Consider the following 15,188-nt stretch of genomic DNA (forward strand, 5'->3'; position numbering starts at 1 on the left):
GGATATTCCCACACGCCGGAGTTTGAGTAGTGAGCGCTTACCGACCCAGTCACTCAGCAATCATAAACCCCACAACAAAGAATTAAATCCTCTGCTTTATAATCAACCCCCTCTTGTAGCCCAATTGATCTTGTTTTTCTGTAAAGAAAGCAAGGTATATTAAACCTTTTTAAATGACGTTGCTCTTTTAAATGTCTGTGTCCTGATCTCTTTGTGTAGAAGTACATGCAGGAGGCCCGTAACCTGGGGAAGAACCTGAGACAACCCAAACTATCAGACCTGTCCCCTGCGGTCATCGCTCAGACCAACTGGAAATTTGTGGAGGGTTTACTGAAAGAATGCAAAATGAAGGTCAGGATGAGTTTAATATGCACAGATGGATGTATTTGTGCGTGTGTGTTTTAACAAGATTCCCACTGCCATGGAATACCTGGAAATTAAGAATGTTGGTTATAAGCCGATATTGGAGTTTTATTTATTTATTTACTTATTGACATTGAGGCTATTTAAATATATATATCATTGTTATTAAATTCTTAATTTTTTAGCAAATCTTCAAATGAATATCCATTTTTTGATTCTTTATAATATTGTGATACCTAAATTAATTTATTTATTTTTAATGACAAAATTGTATATAATCATAATATTGGCCATTTGTTGGTTATTGGCCAAGACATGGAAAAAAATATTTGGCTTATCATATTAACAAGAATTTTAGTGGTACATCTCCAAACCTTTTAAGAGTTGCTTGATTCAATCAAGTGGAAAATTATGATTGATTTATTTACTTATTAATTATTAAAAAAATGTATCCCTAAAAGTCAAATAAATTAATACAATCATGAAAATGATTATTAATATGAAATTATATTTCATATTAAAAATTTCTGTGCTCTAAAATATTTAATCGGCTAGACATTAATCTTTGTAGAGTAGAATTTAATGCAAGCCACTGTCATAATAACATCAATCTGTCTGTTGCAAGTCTGTCTGGTGACTCTCAGCAGAATATTTTAGAGCACACACATTATCAATATGAAATTATATTTAATATTAAATGATTTCTGTGCTTTAAAATAGTTAATCAGCTAGACATGATTTTTTGTAGAGTAGAATTTAAATCAAGTCATTGTTCATAACATCAATCAGTCTGTTGAGAGTCTGACTGGAGACAGTTGTAAGCTAAGTAGTATAATCACATGCATTTATTAATTTAAAAGCTTGATGCTTAACGTACAATACAAATGGAAATCTGCTCCAGCAATCTCTGTGTAATGATTTTAATATCCTTATCAAGTAATCATGAACCGCTGGACAGGTCATGTAAAAGCCATAGAAATGCATTGGGCACGAAGTGTGGGAACCGGGTTCTGAGTACAAGCATAATTACTAGTCTGACCCACTTGTCTGCTGCATTAAAGACCTTAGACTCAATCAAGATTGAAATGTCTGGTATGTTGTTTATCAATGGATGTTCAGACCAAGCGTATGTTGGTGGAGAAAATGGGCAGAGAGGCTGTTGAACTGGGACATGGAGAGGCGAACATCACCGGCCTGGAGGAGAACACACTCATAGCTAGTCTGTGTGACCTGCTGGAGAGAATATGGAGCCACGGCCTACAGGTCAAACAGGTGAGACACACTAATGGAAATGCGTTTCACATTATAACATATACAAGCTAACGCTGGGAATCTCTGTGTTGTTATCTTGGTTTATAGGGAAAGTCTGCGCTGTGGTCTCATTTATTGCACTACCAGACGAGAGAAGAGAAAAATGAACAGCTGTTAGAGTCTCCAGGTAAAATATATATGAGTTCGTAAGACGAGAAACAACTCTATTCAAAAGTTATAGAACGACTTTCAGGGGTGTTAGTTTCTGTAGGGCTGCATTTAGTTGAGGTTCATCTCGCAATAACATAAATTGTCATTTGGCGCCTCTAGCACAGGTAGCTGAACTCAATTATGTAAAAACAAAATGCGAAACCTTGTTTGTGATATATTTGTCATGTGTAAATCTAAAAAAGTGATTAAAGTAGGATTTGATAAAGTACTTGTCATGCTTTGCTTGCTTGATACTGATTGCAAGTGTTATGCTAACATTTAGCATTACTGCATCATATTGAAGTGTAAATATACTTGTACTCAAAAAAACAATATGCTTTTTTTTTTTTTTTTTTAGACCTAAAGCTTGTTTTTCATTGTTTTGGGGAAGTTCAAGGTGTAAACATGTTTAGCTAACTTTAAATTGCTTAGTGCTTCTTACAGAAATACTGAAAGAGACATATAAGCTAATTTTTCATGTTCATAACTGTTTTTGTAATTTCAAAACACACTTGAATTGAGTTTTAAATTGCATTTGGCATTCAGTTTGCATAGTTAGAACAGTTTGTGTTCATGTATACAGTATGTCTAGACTATGTTTCAGGCCTAACACTTCTACATGCTAACAGGCTAACAGTGCCTCGAGAAGGGATTTAAAATTGCGATTTTCTTTCTTCTGAAACTGCTCTAAGTGCTAAAACTTTGTTTCTTGCTCCGCAGTGTCCAATGGCCAGGAAAAACGGAAGCCAGAGTCCAGTGTTGGTCTTCCTGCATTACGTGTATCAGTCATACAGGATATGAGGTGTGTTTATTGCCTGAGGACAGTTATTGTTGTATACCGTAGTGCGTATTACATTGTTTTGGTTGTATAATTCAGTTGACAATGATGTTTTTAAAAAAGAGATTGATTTGCATTGCTTGCAGCCTCTTCAACCCACATACAGTGAATTGCATTATTGCTTTTGATTTTCTGTCTTTCTTCATTATCCTCTCTCTTTTGACTTCTCAGACACATCCAGAGCATGGGAGAGATTAAAACCGATGTAGGTCGAGCACGTGCTTGGATCCGTCTGTCTCTGGAGAAAAAACTTCTTTCCCAGCATCTCAAACAGCTGCTGTCTAACCAGGCCTTAACCAAGTACGTGCAATACTAAACACACATCCACACTCCCATCTACACTCTCACACACACACACACACACACACACCTGCAGGCTTTCAGACTCCCACATTCACATACACACCAAAAATCATGCTCATCACAAGAATTTGTGAGTGACGCAAACAAGCACACGCATGCTGACCCGTTTCAAGTAAGTGCACCTGTTATTAAGTATGCGATGTTCCCACAGGAAGCTGTACAAGCGTTACGCCTTCTTGCGCTGCGAAGAGGAAAAAGAGCAGTTTCTCTTTCATCTCCTGAGCCTGAATGCCGTGGACTACTTCTGCTTTACCAGCGTCTTCACCACTATAAGTACGTCCTACAGAAAGAGAGACACACACAGATGTACAGATATGCAAATCAGGACTGTATCTACATAGTCAGTTGATGTATATTACATTTTTTACATTTGTTCCTCCAAATCTTGAGTATTTGGTGATATATTTGATGCAAACACTCATACAAAACAGCAGGGAACAGCTTCTGTATTCATCCAGCATATCCGGCACTTGATATTGATTTGATGCTGCGTGACGGATTGATTGATTGACTGACCAAGGCATGACAAATTCATATTTATGCTGCAAAACAGGATGTTGCATTGCAACTTAGAATATATTTTTAACTCATTACCAATGTATTTTTCTGTATTTTTTTACAATGCTGCGTTTATTTGCAATTAGTTTTTTGTTTTTTTTGCATCCTAAGTGATTCCATACAGGGCCGTTATCATCCCCATCAAGAAGCTTAGTAACGCAATGACCACGTCCAACCCCTGGCTGTGTGTGTCCGGCGAGCTGGGCGACTCCGGCATCCTGCAGATCACGAAGAACATTCTGGAAATGACGTTTGATGTGAGTGCTGTGACATCACGCTCCAGCTGTTCTGCCCTGAAACTGATACATTAGTTTATTTTGAGTGTCACAGTTTGTTTTCCTGTGGGACTGAGACAATCATCCATCCTGCCATCCGCAGAATTGAGTGTGCTTGCAGGTCTTTCGAAACATCTGTTAGATCGAAACTATTTATGGAAATGACAGAAATATAGCTGAACAAAAAAATATAAATATATAAATCTCATGATAACAATGTCACATTTCACTTTAAAGAGAAATTTTGAGCCTTTTTAGTAATATTTTAAGTATTTTTTTCTCAAATTTTCATCCAAACATTATTTTTTTCTTTATTGTGCTTAATGGAATAAATACAACATACTGTAATACTGTGACTTTTATTTCAATTGGCAATACAAATTTAAAAAGGAAAACTTAAAGGCAATAGAACAAATACTACCATAATGTATAAATTGTTTACAATTTAAATCATTTTTATTTAAATTTTGCAGTAAGATAATAAGAATTGAGGAATATAAACATAATCTCCGTACATATTTTATTAAATTATTAACATTATTATTAAAATGATTAAATGACATTTTTGCAGAATATTCGTAAAATGCGAATTTTCTATAAGCAAAATATAATTTCTTTCTGAGATTCACACAACAGCTGTTGTGAAATTTACTTTGCTTTGGTCTTTAAAAATATTTTGCATTCCCTCTCTATTGAAATGATTCTCTTGATGTCCAGATTATTTATTTTTTCCCCAAACTGAAATGGTGATTCATGCATTAGTGATCAAAACCTCTTTATTTATGCACTTCCACGAATCTATAACTTTGAGGAAGGAGATATTATTCTTACACCCCACCTCATACAACCAATCACTGCCATTTGTCTTGCTGTCAATCACCCATCATGTTCTAACTCATTCTGTGTCCTCTCGCAGTCTGCCTTTAGGCCTCACACGCACATCTCCATCGCATTCAAGGTTAGGTGCACATCCCTCCATTTTATTCCTCCCTCTCTCTCCATTTTTCTACTTCTCTACATAGAGAGATCTCCTCTTCTTCTCCTTTGGGTTGTTGGTTTAGCTTTAAATCTTGTGATTTTTGCATCCCAAATTTTGTACATTTACTTTGTATTTAGCTAGTTTTTAACTCTCATTTGGAGCTTACAGAGTGTTCATTTTGGACACTGTTTGTACACTTGCGTTTAGTCAAATTCTGAATGTTTTTAGAGCCGTGGCTTTACTATGGTCTAAACCGACCATAATAGTGCATTGTACACGTTCACATGAGTTCACATGGGTTGTTCGGTTATTCTCAGACAGCCTCTGACATGGTTGCCTTTTTCTGTTCTGTATGTGTATTTTACAGTGTCAGAACCTCGGGAAGTTGACAACAGTGCAGCTGGGTCATGATAATTCTGGCTTGCTTGCCAAGTGGCTGGTGGATTGCGTCATGGTCCGCAATGAGATCACCGGCCACATGTACAAGTACGACTTACTTTAGTCTCTTGCCATTCTTCCTGCTCCTTTTATGGTTTTCTTGTTATTTACTCATTATCCTTTCCAGGTTCCCGTGTGGCAGGTGGCTGGGGAAGGGTGTGGATGATGGCAGTCTTGAGCGAGTTCTGATTGGTGAATTTGTAGTTCCATGCAACGATGATGATGGAGGAAGAGGGTCTAAGACTCCGCCCCTTCAGCGATCACCTTCCCAGATCCGACGAATCAGCATCACATCACTTACAGGACGTGGAAACAGTAAGTTCAGCTTAAATTTCAAAGGTGCTCAGTAATTTGATTTGTTGTGCTGGCGGTCATCTTGGACTTACACTGACACCTAGTGGTTAAAATGTGGCATTGCACAAATAACATTGTTTATCAGTGACATTGTAGAAATGCTCTATTAGTAGTCAGCCACAATTACATTTTTAAACAAGTGTCTGATGATGGAATTTATGGAAATGAAGTACATGGTACTCACCTTGTATATAAATCAGCTTTTATTAGGCTACTGGGTATGATTGTCTTCTTCTATTGTGAATGTACATTCAAAACTATTTTAATGATAATTAATGTCAATAAATATTCATTTCTTTAGGTGTAAAATCTTTTTAATATTTGTGTTAAATTTGTGCAATTCTTCTCTCTACAGAACCAACAACTGTACAGATACAGGAATCCATCGGTGAAGCAGTCAACAGTATTATAAAGCATTTCCACAAACCAGAAAAAGAGGTATGATATGCCCACGCATGATTATTATCATTTTTGTTGTCCTTGTGTCTTTTTTTTAATCTAAAGGTTTGTCTGTGCTTTCAGAGGGGCAGTCTTACAGTCCTGCTGTGTGGAGAAGGTGGTCTTGTGTGGGCACTGGAGCAGTTCTTCCATCATGGATTCCGCTCGGCTCGAATCTTTCAGAAAAATGTTTTTGTGTGGGACTTCTATGGTAAGCTTAGCTTATTAAATGTTTCCCTGTGACAGTAGAAGAGAAAAAGAAAAACTCATATAGATCTAGTTAATTTATCATGTTTGTGTTCATATCTGTGGTTTAAAGCTTAAAACTTACACTCTATGAATTTTTTTTTTTTTTTTACTTTGGGATCAGTAAGATTTTTTGATGAGTTTCTTATGCTCATCAAGGCTGCATTTATGTGATCAAAAATGCTGAAAAACAGTAATATTGTGAAATATTGCAAATTAAAATAAAACAGTTTTCTATTTTAATATCATTTATTTTTTGTGATGCAAAGCAGAATTTTCATCACAGTCCTCAGTGTCACATGACCCTTTAGAAATCATTCTAATATTTAGATTTATCGTCAGTGTTGGAAACAGTGTGTGCTGCTTAATATTTTTTTTGGAACCTATCATACATTTTTTTAGGATTCTTTGATGAATAAAAAGTTAAAAAAGAGCAGCATTTATTTAAAATATAAATGTTTCCTAACAATACAAGTCTTTATTATCACTTTTTAGCAATTTATATTTATATATATTTATGTATTGGAGGGGGTAAAATAACTTTAAATAACTTCATAATTTTAAGGTCTCATTATATAGGGCTTTATCCTCATTAAAGACATTTGTAAATAAAATATTTTAATGTTTGAAGTAAACTATTTATAACAATTAATTAACACTTTTGTCCTCCAACAGTACTTTAAAATGGAGACATTTTAAGCATTTAGTATAATTTTGTATGTGATACAAAACAGTTATTTCTATTATATTGTTATGCTGCTTAAAATATATAAAATATGTTGCTTATATAATACAATATAATGCAATATAATATAATGGAGTTCCTATGTCTGTGTGTTGTACAGAGAGAACAGTAGCATTTATGGAGAATGCAGATCAGATTGGAGACCTGCAAGAAACACCAGAGCCTCTAGGTCTGAATTGTGAATCTTTCTGTCGATACGTCAACGCCATTAACAATATGCCACGCAACATTGGCAAGGATGGCAAGTTCCAGCTGCTAGTTTGTCTCGGGGCGAGGTAAGGACACACACATGCTCCTTAAAGCAAACTAATTTTGCTTTTTAATAAACAGAATGTATTTACAGTTGTCTGTACGTGTATTCCCACTCTCACAGAGACCGACTGTTGCCACAGTGGCTCCCTCTACTGACCGAATGCCCCATCATCACACGCATGTATGAGGAGAACGCGTTACTGCGAGACAAACTCACCGTCAGCTCTCTCATCGCAGTTCTGGAAACGCTCCATGACTTCCCCATCACACTGGAGAGCTCTCTAACTAAAAGCGTTGAGCTGTAACTCCACATGCTAAGGTCAAATTCAGACTGCTCCCCTTCTCTGCTGCCACCCTCAGGGCTCTACACCCAAAGCGGCTCTACAAGTACTCTGCCTTGTGCGTTCACTGACCAGGGAAGGACTGAGGACTTATCGAAGCATCTCAAACGACTGCTCCCCCAAAGAAATGAACTCAGAAGTGTGTTTTGTAGCAGTATTTGGAGTTGTGCTCTTTCTAATTGAAAGCGTTGATGGATTTTTTTTTTGAGTAGACAAACTGTTTTCCTGTGGATTTTGCTTTCAAACCTGTGGTCATTTCCGCGCACATCTGTCTGCGAGTCGAATCCGCTAACGTTTCTGCTTCAGATCATGTGCAGTGCTTTAGAAAGCACTGTTTTTTGCAAAGTATGTCAGGATACAGAGGAGCCTTAGTACTGATAGATTACACATTCAATAACCATCATTTGACAGGCAAAACTATTATACTTGAGGAGTTCAGGCATGAAGTGTTTATAATGACTTGAATTTTATGTTTGGGTGTTTTAACCGATGCTATCGGTGTTCTGATTGGCTGTTAGTTTGGAAAAGAGATTCTTGATATTGGATAGTCTGAAATTGAAGTTGTCAATCTGAAACATTCTCCTGGTTAAAAGCCTGTCAAATGAATTTTCAGAGAAAAAGGACATTCCAACAAGATGTGAATCGTTGTATGTTACAAGATATGTTTATATGCGTGATAGGAATGTGCGTGTGTGTGGCTTAACATTTGGGAAGATGTGTTTATTTTGCCAATGAGTATTAACTTAATTCTTAGATACTTCAGCGTCATGTTTGAATTTTTTATTTTTAAGAAAGAAACACTGGAAATCATCGTTAAGCAATAACAAGCCTGTTTCGGATCGTTTTTTTTTGTTATTAAACTTATAGTCACAGTTAAAATCTCTCAAATATTAATTATTACAATTGTGGGGTGCTTTAAATATAAAGTTGTAAACCCTAGTATTTACCACTAATTGAAGGTCTAAATGCAGCAATTACTTTGTAAATCCATGTTTGATTACTGCAGTACTTGCACATTGCTTAGAAATGAATAAGTATTGTCCTTAAACCACCCTTTATGCTTGTTCTTTTATGCATCAGTTTTAATCCGGAATCCCTGCTGAGAGAAATCAAGTAGTAATTACATATAAATTACAAATGCTATAGGATGAATAACAGCTTTGAATCTCTTCATTTTACTTAGGTTTTGGTTTTTAAGACTCTCAGCATTAAATCTAAGAGCTGTGTAGCACGTCAACCTGTGTATTTTCTTTCTTTCTTTTTATAATGACTCCTATCATTTGTATGTATTTATTTTCGAATGATGCTTTTGTGACACTGGTTGATTTTGGATTGACGCAATCTTGGGGTGATTTATGCAGTATGCTGACACTGTATCATTTATTTATTTTAGTAAATCTACTTTCAGGCTTTGTATAGTATGGAACGTCCATCTTGTGTAAAAGTTGACTATTTTAGGCCCCAAAAGTTGCTAAAAACCCAGAGAATCCTCTCGCTGGAGGGATGAGGAAGCCGCAGCTACTGTCCCTTTGTTTGCGGTGCTGATGCATGCCACATATTTTAGATCTTGGAGAAGTACTGTTGCTGTAAATGAATTAGTTCCTCTTCTAGATCTTGCCTCATTCCGTCTGTTTTTTCCCCTGTGTGAAAGCTTCTAAACATGGATCATATTATAAAAAGCTCCCTGTCTAAAAATGAGTGGGTTCCTCCATCATGTTTATATTTGTGAAGCAACTCATTAAAATTGCTCTGTTCATCTATATTTGTGTCCTCTCTGAACTTTTTGTCATCTTGTGAATGGTGTGTGCAGACGGGACATTATTTCAACACACGGTAGGCATGCATGGTATTCCAGGACAGCGCTCCGGTCCTAGAGAACATTCCTCTATGAAGAGTAATTCTTCATGGAACATTATTTTTAGTTTAGGGACATGCTGATGGCATCTGTGAAGCAAATGTTCTGCACTGTCTCATTAGTGTTTTTTTCTATAGTGGAAACCTGAGATTTCATGTTAGGGGAGACTGGGGAGTGTTGCAACATGAAAGTTTAACCAGTTACAAATTAGCTTGTTCATTCATTCATAAAAAAGGTACAAAATCTGTCACTGGGGCAGTACCTTTTTAAAAAGTACAATTTTGTACCTTGTTTAGCTATAAAGGGTGCATATTACTACCTTAAAATCCTTAAAAGTAGGCTACATTTTACCTACAGTCTACTTATTAGTACCTAAATTGCACATATTGGTACCTTTTGAAAATGTACAACCCCAGTGACAGATGTTGTACCTTTTTTCCTTGAGAGTGGATGAGCACCAAGCTCCTAAAATGACAGTAGCTGTAATCCTGTGTAAAAATATAAAGCATTTACAGAAAAAGGTAAGAAAGTGAAATTACGTCCTAATTTGATTTGTGATTCCAAATGAATGTCAAATGACAGTTTACTGTGCATTTAATTCGCTGTTACCTATCGGCTAGTGTTACTATCTTTACCATTTTTCAAATATGTAATTATAACAAATAGTAGCCTATCTATAAAATGAAATTAGGGGTAGTGATTTCAGTTATTTCAGACAAAAAGATCTGATTAAATGTGAAGTTGAAATAAAAGTTAACAATAAATTAATGCACTAATTTTTAAATGTCCATGTTTTCTAAATATCCCATGATCCAATATAGTGGTGAAACAAAAGCACTAACAGCTAATTTGACAATTTACACAGTTTAAGTACACATGTAGCCTAATTTTCTAAACGAATTAGCAAACAAATATAGTAATATTATAGCAAAGTTTGAGGGGAAAAAAACACGGAGCTATAAACTAAACTAAATGTACACTTCCCAGTTTTCCCTGTAAATATGATTGTTTGAGGGAATTAAACGTTTTTGTCCCGAAACCTATATAAATTTGGGTTAAAAACGTTACATTTATAAGGTCTAATGTCGTTTAGCTCTTTCAGCCTATTTAATTTATTCTGCAGAACCGTCAAAAACAGCTCTCTCGAACTATTTCCGCGATGAAGTACCGAGAGGACCGAGCTGGCGACATGTGCTCATGGCTGACGGCCGCGGAGCGAGAAGGACGTGCTGCGTTTGTTCAGACATCTGCTGTTCTCGTAGTAGTAGAGCGTAACTCCTCCCACCGGGATCGCAGCGCACTGGCTGCTGCCCTAGCAACCGGACCCGCCCACGTTTCCCGCGTAATTTTCTCTTCCTTTTATGGGCAATAGAATGCAGACGCAGTCAAACGTCAGCCGCGTATGCAAATGAGGTTGATTGAAGAAATTCAGAAAATGGTGGATGGAGCTCGGCGCATGCGTAAACATTTTACTATACTCAGACAGAAAGTGAGACAGTAACGAATGGCGCATTGTTAAATGAGTAACGCCTGTAACTCTTGGATTTCGCTGTGTGATTTGACTTTAACTGCTTCAAGTCGAGGTAAGAAAAAAGGGCTTTTTTTAAAGAGTAACTTAACAGTTTATGTGTGCTCAGAAGGTGTTATATTCGCCTTTCGAAAGGCCCCCTTAAGAAGTTGCGTGACAGTGCGATGCCCGGCTGAAAGCTGTCGCATTCATTAGAAATGTAGCAGTAAGATCACTTTTGAAGCTTGCTGAAATTGTTTCACATTTTTGCTTGAGTATAAAAGCGTGCGATAAGTTTAGTGTGTAGTACACTTGAGGAGGCTGCTGCCCATACAGCGCATCACATTTTAGGGCGCTCGCATCCTTTGCTGATGATAGCTGTTAAGTGTTTGATAACAGAATCGATTCATTTGAAGCCGAAATCGATTTCTATTAAACTCGTCAGAACAGACGTAAACCAAAAACGAGGGTTTTGACAGAAATGGTCAATGTTGCATTTTAAAATAAACAATTTGCATCCGCGTACTGGTTGAAAACCGAGAACTAGATGCAAAAACTATAACCATGAACATGCATTCTCATATATGTGTGTAGTTGGTGTTATACGCACGGAAAACCAGTTTTGCTGTTTCTAGTCGTTTTGAACTTGCGATATTGAACTGCGTGTGGTCTCTACTCTGCTGTTGGTGGGTGTGCTTCAAAACAAACCCGCATTTTCACAAGCTCATCAACGTTTCCAAACTTCTGCTTCAGTAACTCAAGAAGTTCAACGTTTATGTAACGATTAAAGCTGTGCCACTGTTACAAGATTCATTTCATGTGCGACGGAGGCGGTGTCACTGACGCATTTAAACGTGGAGCTAATAGAATCGATATTTTATTGTAGTATCCTGCTGGACGGTTTAAAATGTCTTATTTATCCCGTTAAGAAAATAAACATGCGAATACGTGTTTTGTTAGGCTCGGTGCTCTTGAGCGAAGTTGTTGCATGGACAGCATGTGTTTACAGTCTCGAGCGCAAAGCATGGAGTCGCACGAGCCACTGACGCAGAGTCGCGCGGAAAACAAAGAGCAGCGGACGAGCGGTTCGATTAAATTCACCCGTCTTTCTTCGCCGAGCGAGCACCACTGGCGTCAAAGAAAGCCCGTTAATTAGTTGCTCGCGCCGAGCAGGAGTCGTTTTCAGTGAAACTGCGGGGGAAACATGCTGAATGTCTGTTTAAAGATGCCGTGTGGCGCGCCATGCTTCCGCGCGAGATAGTGGGCGGTGAATACGGCGGGACACACGCACCATTTCTCTGCAGTACGCGTTCGACGAGTGTACATGTAAACGCCGCGAAACATTGATAGTGTCCGTATTATGTTATCTGGATAACTTTCGATGACACATTTAGACGTGTTAATGGCACTTTTGGTCGCGGTTTCCGTAACGGCATCGCATTACTTTCTTGCCCCCATTTTCTGCCCCTCCTCTCAAACGCGTTGCCATGTTTGAATTGCGTCAAGCGCCAGTTCAACTCGCGCACTTGCACTGTACAGTGCACCGTTTTAGAAATATGATTAAATATTAATATGCATATATTTAATTAAAAATGAAAATGCAAAGGCTTCAGATAGACATCGGACAGATGATACAGTTATAATGTTTGAATTTGATGCCTCGCCAGGGCACCGCTGCTATCACCGATCAGTGTCGATGCGCGAGGCCACCGGTGTCCGGCTCTATCAGCACCGAGGTTAATATAAGACCGAGCACTCACTGACACGATGATGACTGATAGCCCATATTTCATCTCTCTCTCTCTCTCTCTCTCTCTCTCTCTCTCTCTCTCTCTCTCTAATATAATCTATTAATAGTCATATATGTAATATTTATTAAGTAATACATTTATTAATACGGGGTATCGTACGTGTTATACATTTATTATTGTTATTGTATATAAATGTACAATTTATGTGTGTGCACAAATATATGAAATGTACGTAGAGCAATTAGCCTATGAAAATACTATGATAAAAATGAGACAACAGAAAAAAAAGTCATATAATTCATATTCATTTGTGTAAATGTAACCATTATTTCCTTATGACCAATTATACGACTTGACCAATTATTAGTAAATGTTTTATTATTACAGTATATATGGATAATATACACATGCATACACTACTGGTCAAAAGTTTGGAATAATTACGATTTTTTTTTAATGTTTTTGAAAGAAGTCTCTTATGCTTGCAAAGACTGCATTTATTTTATAAAAATACAGAAAATACAGAAAAAACAGTAATATTCTTAAATATTATTACAATTTAAAAGAACTGTTTTTAATTTGAGTATATTTTAAAATGTAATTAATTCCTGTAGCTGAATTTATTATGATATGATATGCTGAATGAAATGATATGCTGATTTGTTGCTTAAGGAAACATTTATTATGATTATCATTATTGAAAACAGCTTAATATTTGCTGCTTAATATCTTGGTGGAAACCGTGATACACTACCATTCAAAATTCTGGGGTAACACAAAAAAGTAATACATATATTCAGCAAGGACACATTAAATTGATCAAAAGTAACATTTATACATTTACAAAAGAATCCTGAAAAAACAAATCACGGTAAAAATGGTTTTCAACTTTGATAATAAAAAGAACTATTATGTATGTATACCAGTCACTTTAGTTGTTTGTAACTATGGTGCTGTGGTACTTTTTGCAAATGAAATTCCAGCTGTGTTTAAAAGCTTGTGTAAAATCATTGCATCAGCAGAAGTACCAAATAGAAAGTTGTTTTACTTCTGTCTTATCCATGTGTTACAGATGTTTGGCTTTCATAAGCCGAAGATGTACCGCAGCCTTGATGGATGCTGCATCTGCAGGGCAAAATCCTCCAGCTCTCGTTTCACTGACAGCAAACGCTATGAGAGAGACTTTCAGAGCTGCTTTGGGTGAGTTGGGTATCTATTATGTGCTTGTGGTTCCTCTGTAATAACATGATATTAACATCTGCCTGGTTTAATTACAGTGAGTACAGGATTCGTATAATGTATCTCTAGTCAAGCGTCCTTTTTCTTTTAGAGTAATGTGGAGGAAATAATGTTGTTTGTTTGTAATGTGAGAACTTCAGTGATTTCCATATGCATTATCTTATTACAATGGGATACTTCTACAGTTTAGGTGAGACTCGCTCTGGTGAAATCTGCAATGCTTGTGTTCTGCTGGTGAAACGCTGGAAGAAGCTTCCTGTCGACTCCAAGAAGAACTGGAATCATGTAAGCTCTGTCAAAGGCTGCATACATGCATACTCACACAGCCTCTTATTGATCACACTGAAGGCTTTTCAATTCATTTTTCTATACACATTGTTCCAAAGCGGCCTTACACAGAAACACCCTTAGTGAACAAGTGAACTGCAGCTCCCTAAGATGTTAAAGTAGATGAGGAGGAAACCTTTGGATGAGCTGAGAATCAGCTGGGGAAGCTCACATCCTCAGAATAACACATATTTCAACAATTTCATACATGCACAAATGTTTATTTTAACAGATGCAATAGTATTAATAATAATGAGCTACATAGTATTACATGGTAGTAGTCACTACTTTCAATTTAGTAAGATTCTAATGATTACAAATGAAAGCTAATGCAGTTCATATGATATGAAAAATAATGTAATTATTGAATATAATTCTTATTATGTAATAATGTTTGGGCCCACTGTATTACTACCTATTGTAGTTGATCTAAATCAGTGGTTGTCAAACTTTTTATGCCAAGTACCACCTCAGAAAATATTTGGCTCTCCAAGCACCACCATAATGACCAACATTAAAATACAGTCACGTAGTAGGCCTGACTATTCAGATACAGCTCTGCACAGTTAAAAAACGAGGCAGTTTTATTCCTAGGCTGGAATACACCAACTTAGTGCTGTGGATCGCCAGATCAGCTTTCACCGTGGACGAAGCGGAGTCCAGCCCGGAGTCGTCACATGTGGTTGCCGCTCCTTCGTCGAATCCACCGGCCGCGCCGTTCTCAAGCCCGCCGCCTCTGCTCACACTAGCCCTCCAGCCGTTCCCCACGCTAGCCCCCGGCCTCCGCTCACTCAAGGCTGCCGTGTGACGCTGTGTTTCGTTGTGAAAGTGAAACTACTTTGTTTGGCCTTCCAAAAA

General features: G+C 37.2%; 2 protein-coding genes across 8 annotated transcripts in view; both read left to right on the plus strand.

The window, feature by feature from the left end:
• LOC107659847 (DENN domain-containing protein 5B) overlaps window positions 1–9,036 on the plus strand; it is a 38,915-nt gene extending 29,879 nt beyond the window's left edge. For 4 of the 6 annotated variants that reach the window (XM_016448922.1, XM_016448924.1, XM_016448925.1 and 1 more), the window contains 14 exons: window positions 220–351; window positions 1,483–1,635; window positions 1,723–1,801; window positions 2,545–2,626; window positions 2,834–2,962; window positions 3,177–3,298; window positions 3,695–3,840; window positions 4,775–4,816; window positions 5,205–5,323; window positions 5,403–5,590; window positions 5,985–6,067; window positions 6,152–6,278; window positions 7,159–7,333; window positions 7,432–9,036. In XM_016448922.1, the coding sequence (XP_016304408.1) occupies window positions 220–351; window positions 1,483–1,635; window positions 1,723–1,801; window positions 2,545–2,626; window positions 2,834–2,962; window positions 3,177–3,298; window positions 3,695–3,840; window positions 4,775–4,816; window positions 5,205–5,323; window positions 5,403–5,590; window positions 5,985–6,067; window positions 6,152–6,278; window positions 7,159–7,333; window positions 7,432–7,615 (1,761 nt within the window). In that variant the 3' untranslated portion in view covers window positions 7,616–9,036. The remainder of the gene's footprint in view (window positions 1–219; window positions 352–1,482; window positions 1,636–1,722; window positions 1,802–2,544; window positions 2,627–2,833; window positions 2,963–3,176; window positions 3,299–3,694; window positions 3,841–4,774; window positions 4,817–5,204; window positions 5,324–5,402; window positions 5,591–5,984; window positions 6,068–6,151; window positions 6,279–7,158; window positions 7,334–7,431) is intronic. The other 2 variants (XM_016448923.1, XM_016448927.1) reach the window with 1 other exon arrangement.
• A 1,889-nt stretch (window positions 9,037–10,925) lies between these two features.
• LOC107659848 (protein FAM60A-like) overlaps window positions 10,926–15,188 on the plus strand; it is a 7,135-nt gene continuing 2,872 nt past the window's right edge. Inside the window, exons 1-3 of one of the 2 annotated variants that reach the window (XM_016448929.1) lie at window positions 10,926–11,089; window positions 13,837–13,964; window positions 14,189–14,288. In XM_016448929.1, coding sequence (XP_016304415.1) covers window positions 13,837–13,964; window positions 14,189–14,288 — 228 coding nt within the window. In that variant the 5' untranslated portion in view covers window positions 10,926–11,089. Of the gene's footprint in view, window positions 11,090–12,967; window positions 12,993–13,836; window positions 13,965–14,188; window positions 14,289–15,188 lie in introns of those variants that run through there. The other variant, XM_016448930.1, reaches the window with a different exon arrangement.

Source organism: Sinocyclocheilus anshuiensis, unplaced genomic scaffold, assembly GCF_001515605.1.
Source record: "Sinocyclocheilus anshuiensis isolate Anshui unplaced genomic scaffold, SAMN03320099.WGS_v1.1 scaffold1032, whole genome shotgun sequence".
In the NCBI taxonomy this organism is placed as follows: Eukaryota; Metazoa; Chordata; class Actinopteri; order Cypriniformes; family Cyprinidae; genus Sinocyclocheilus; species Sinocyclocheilus anshuiensis.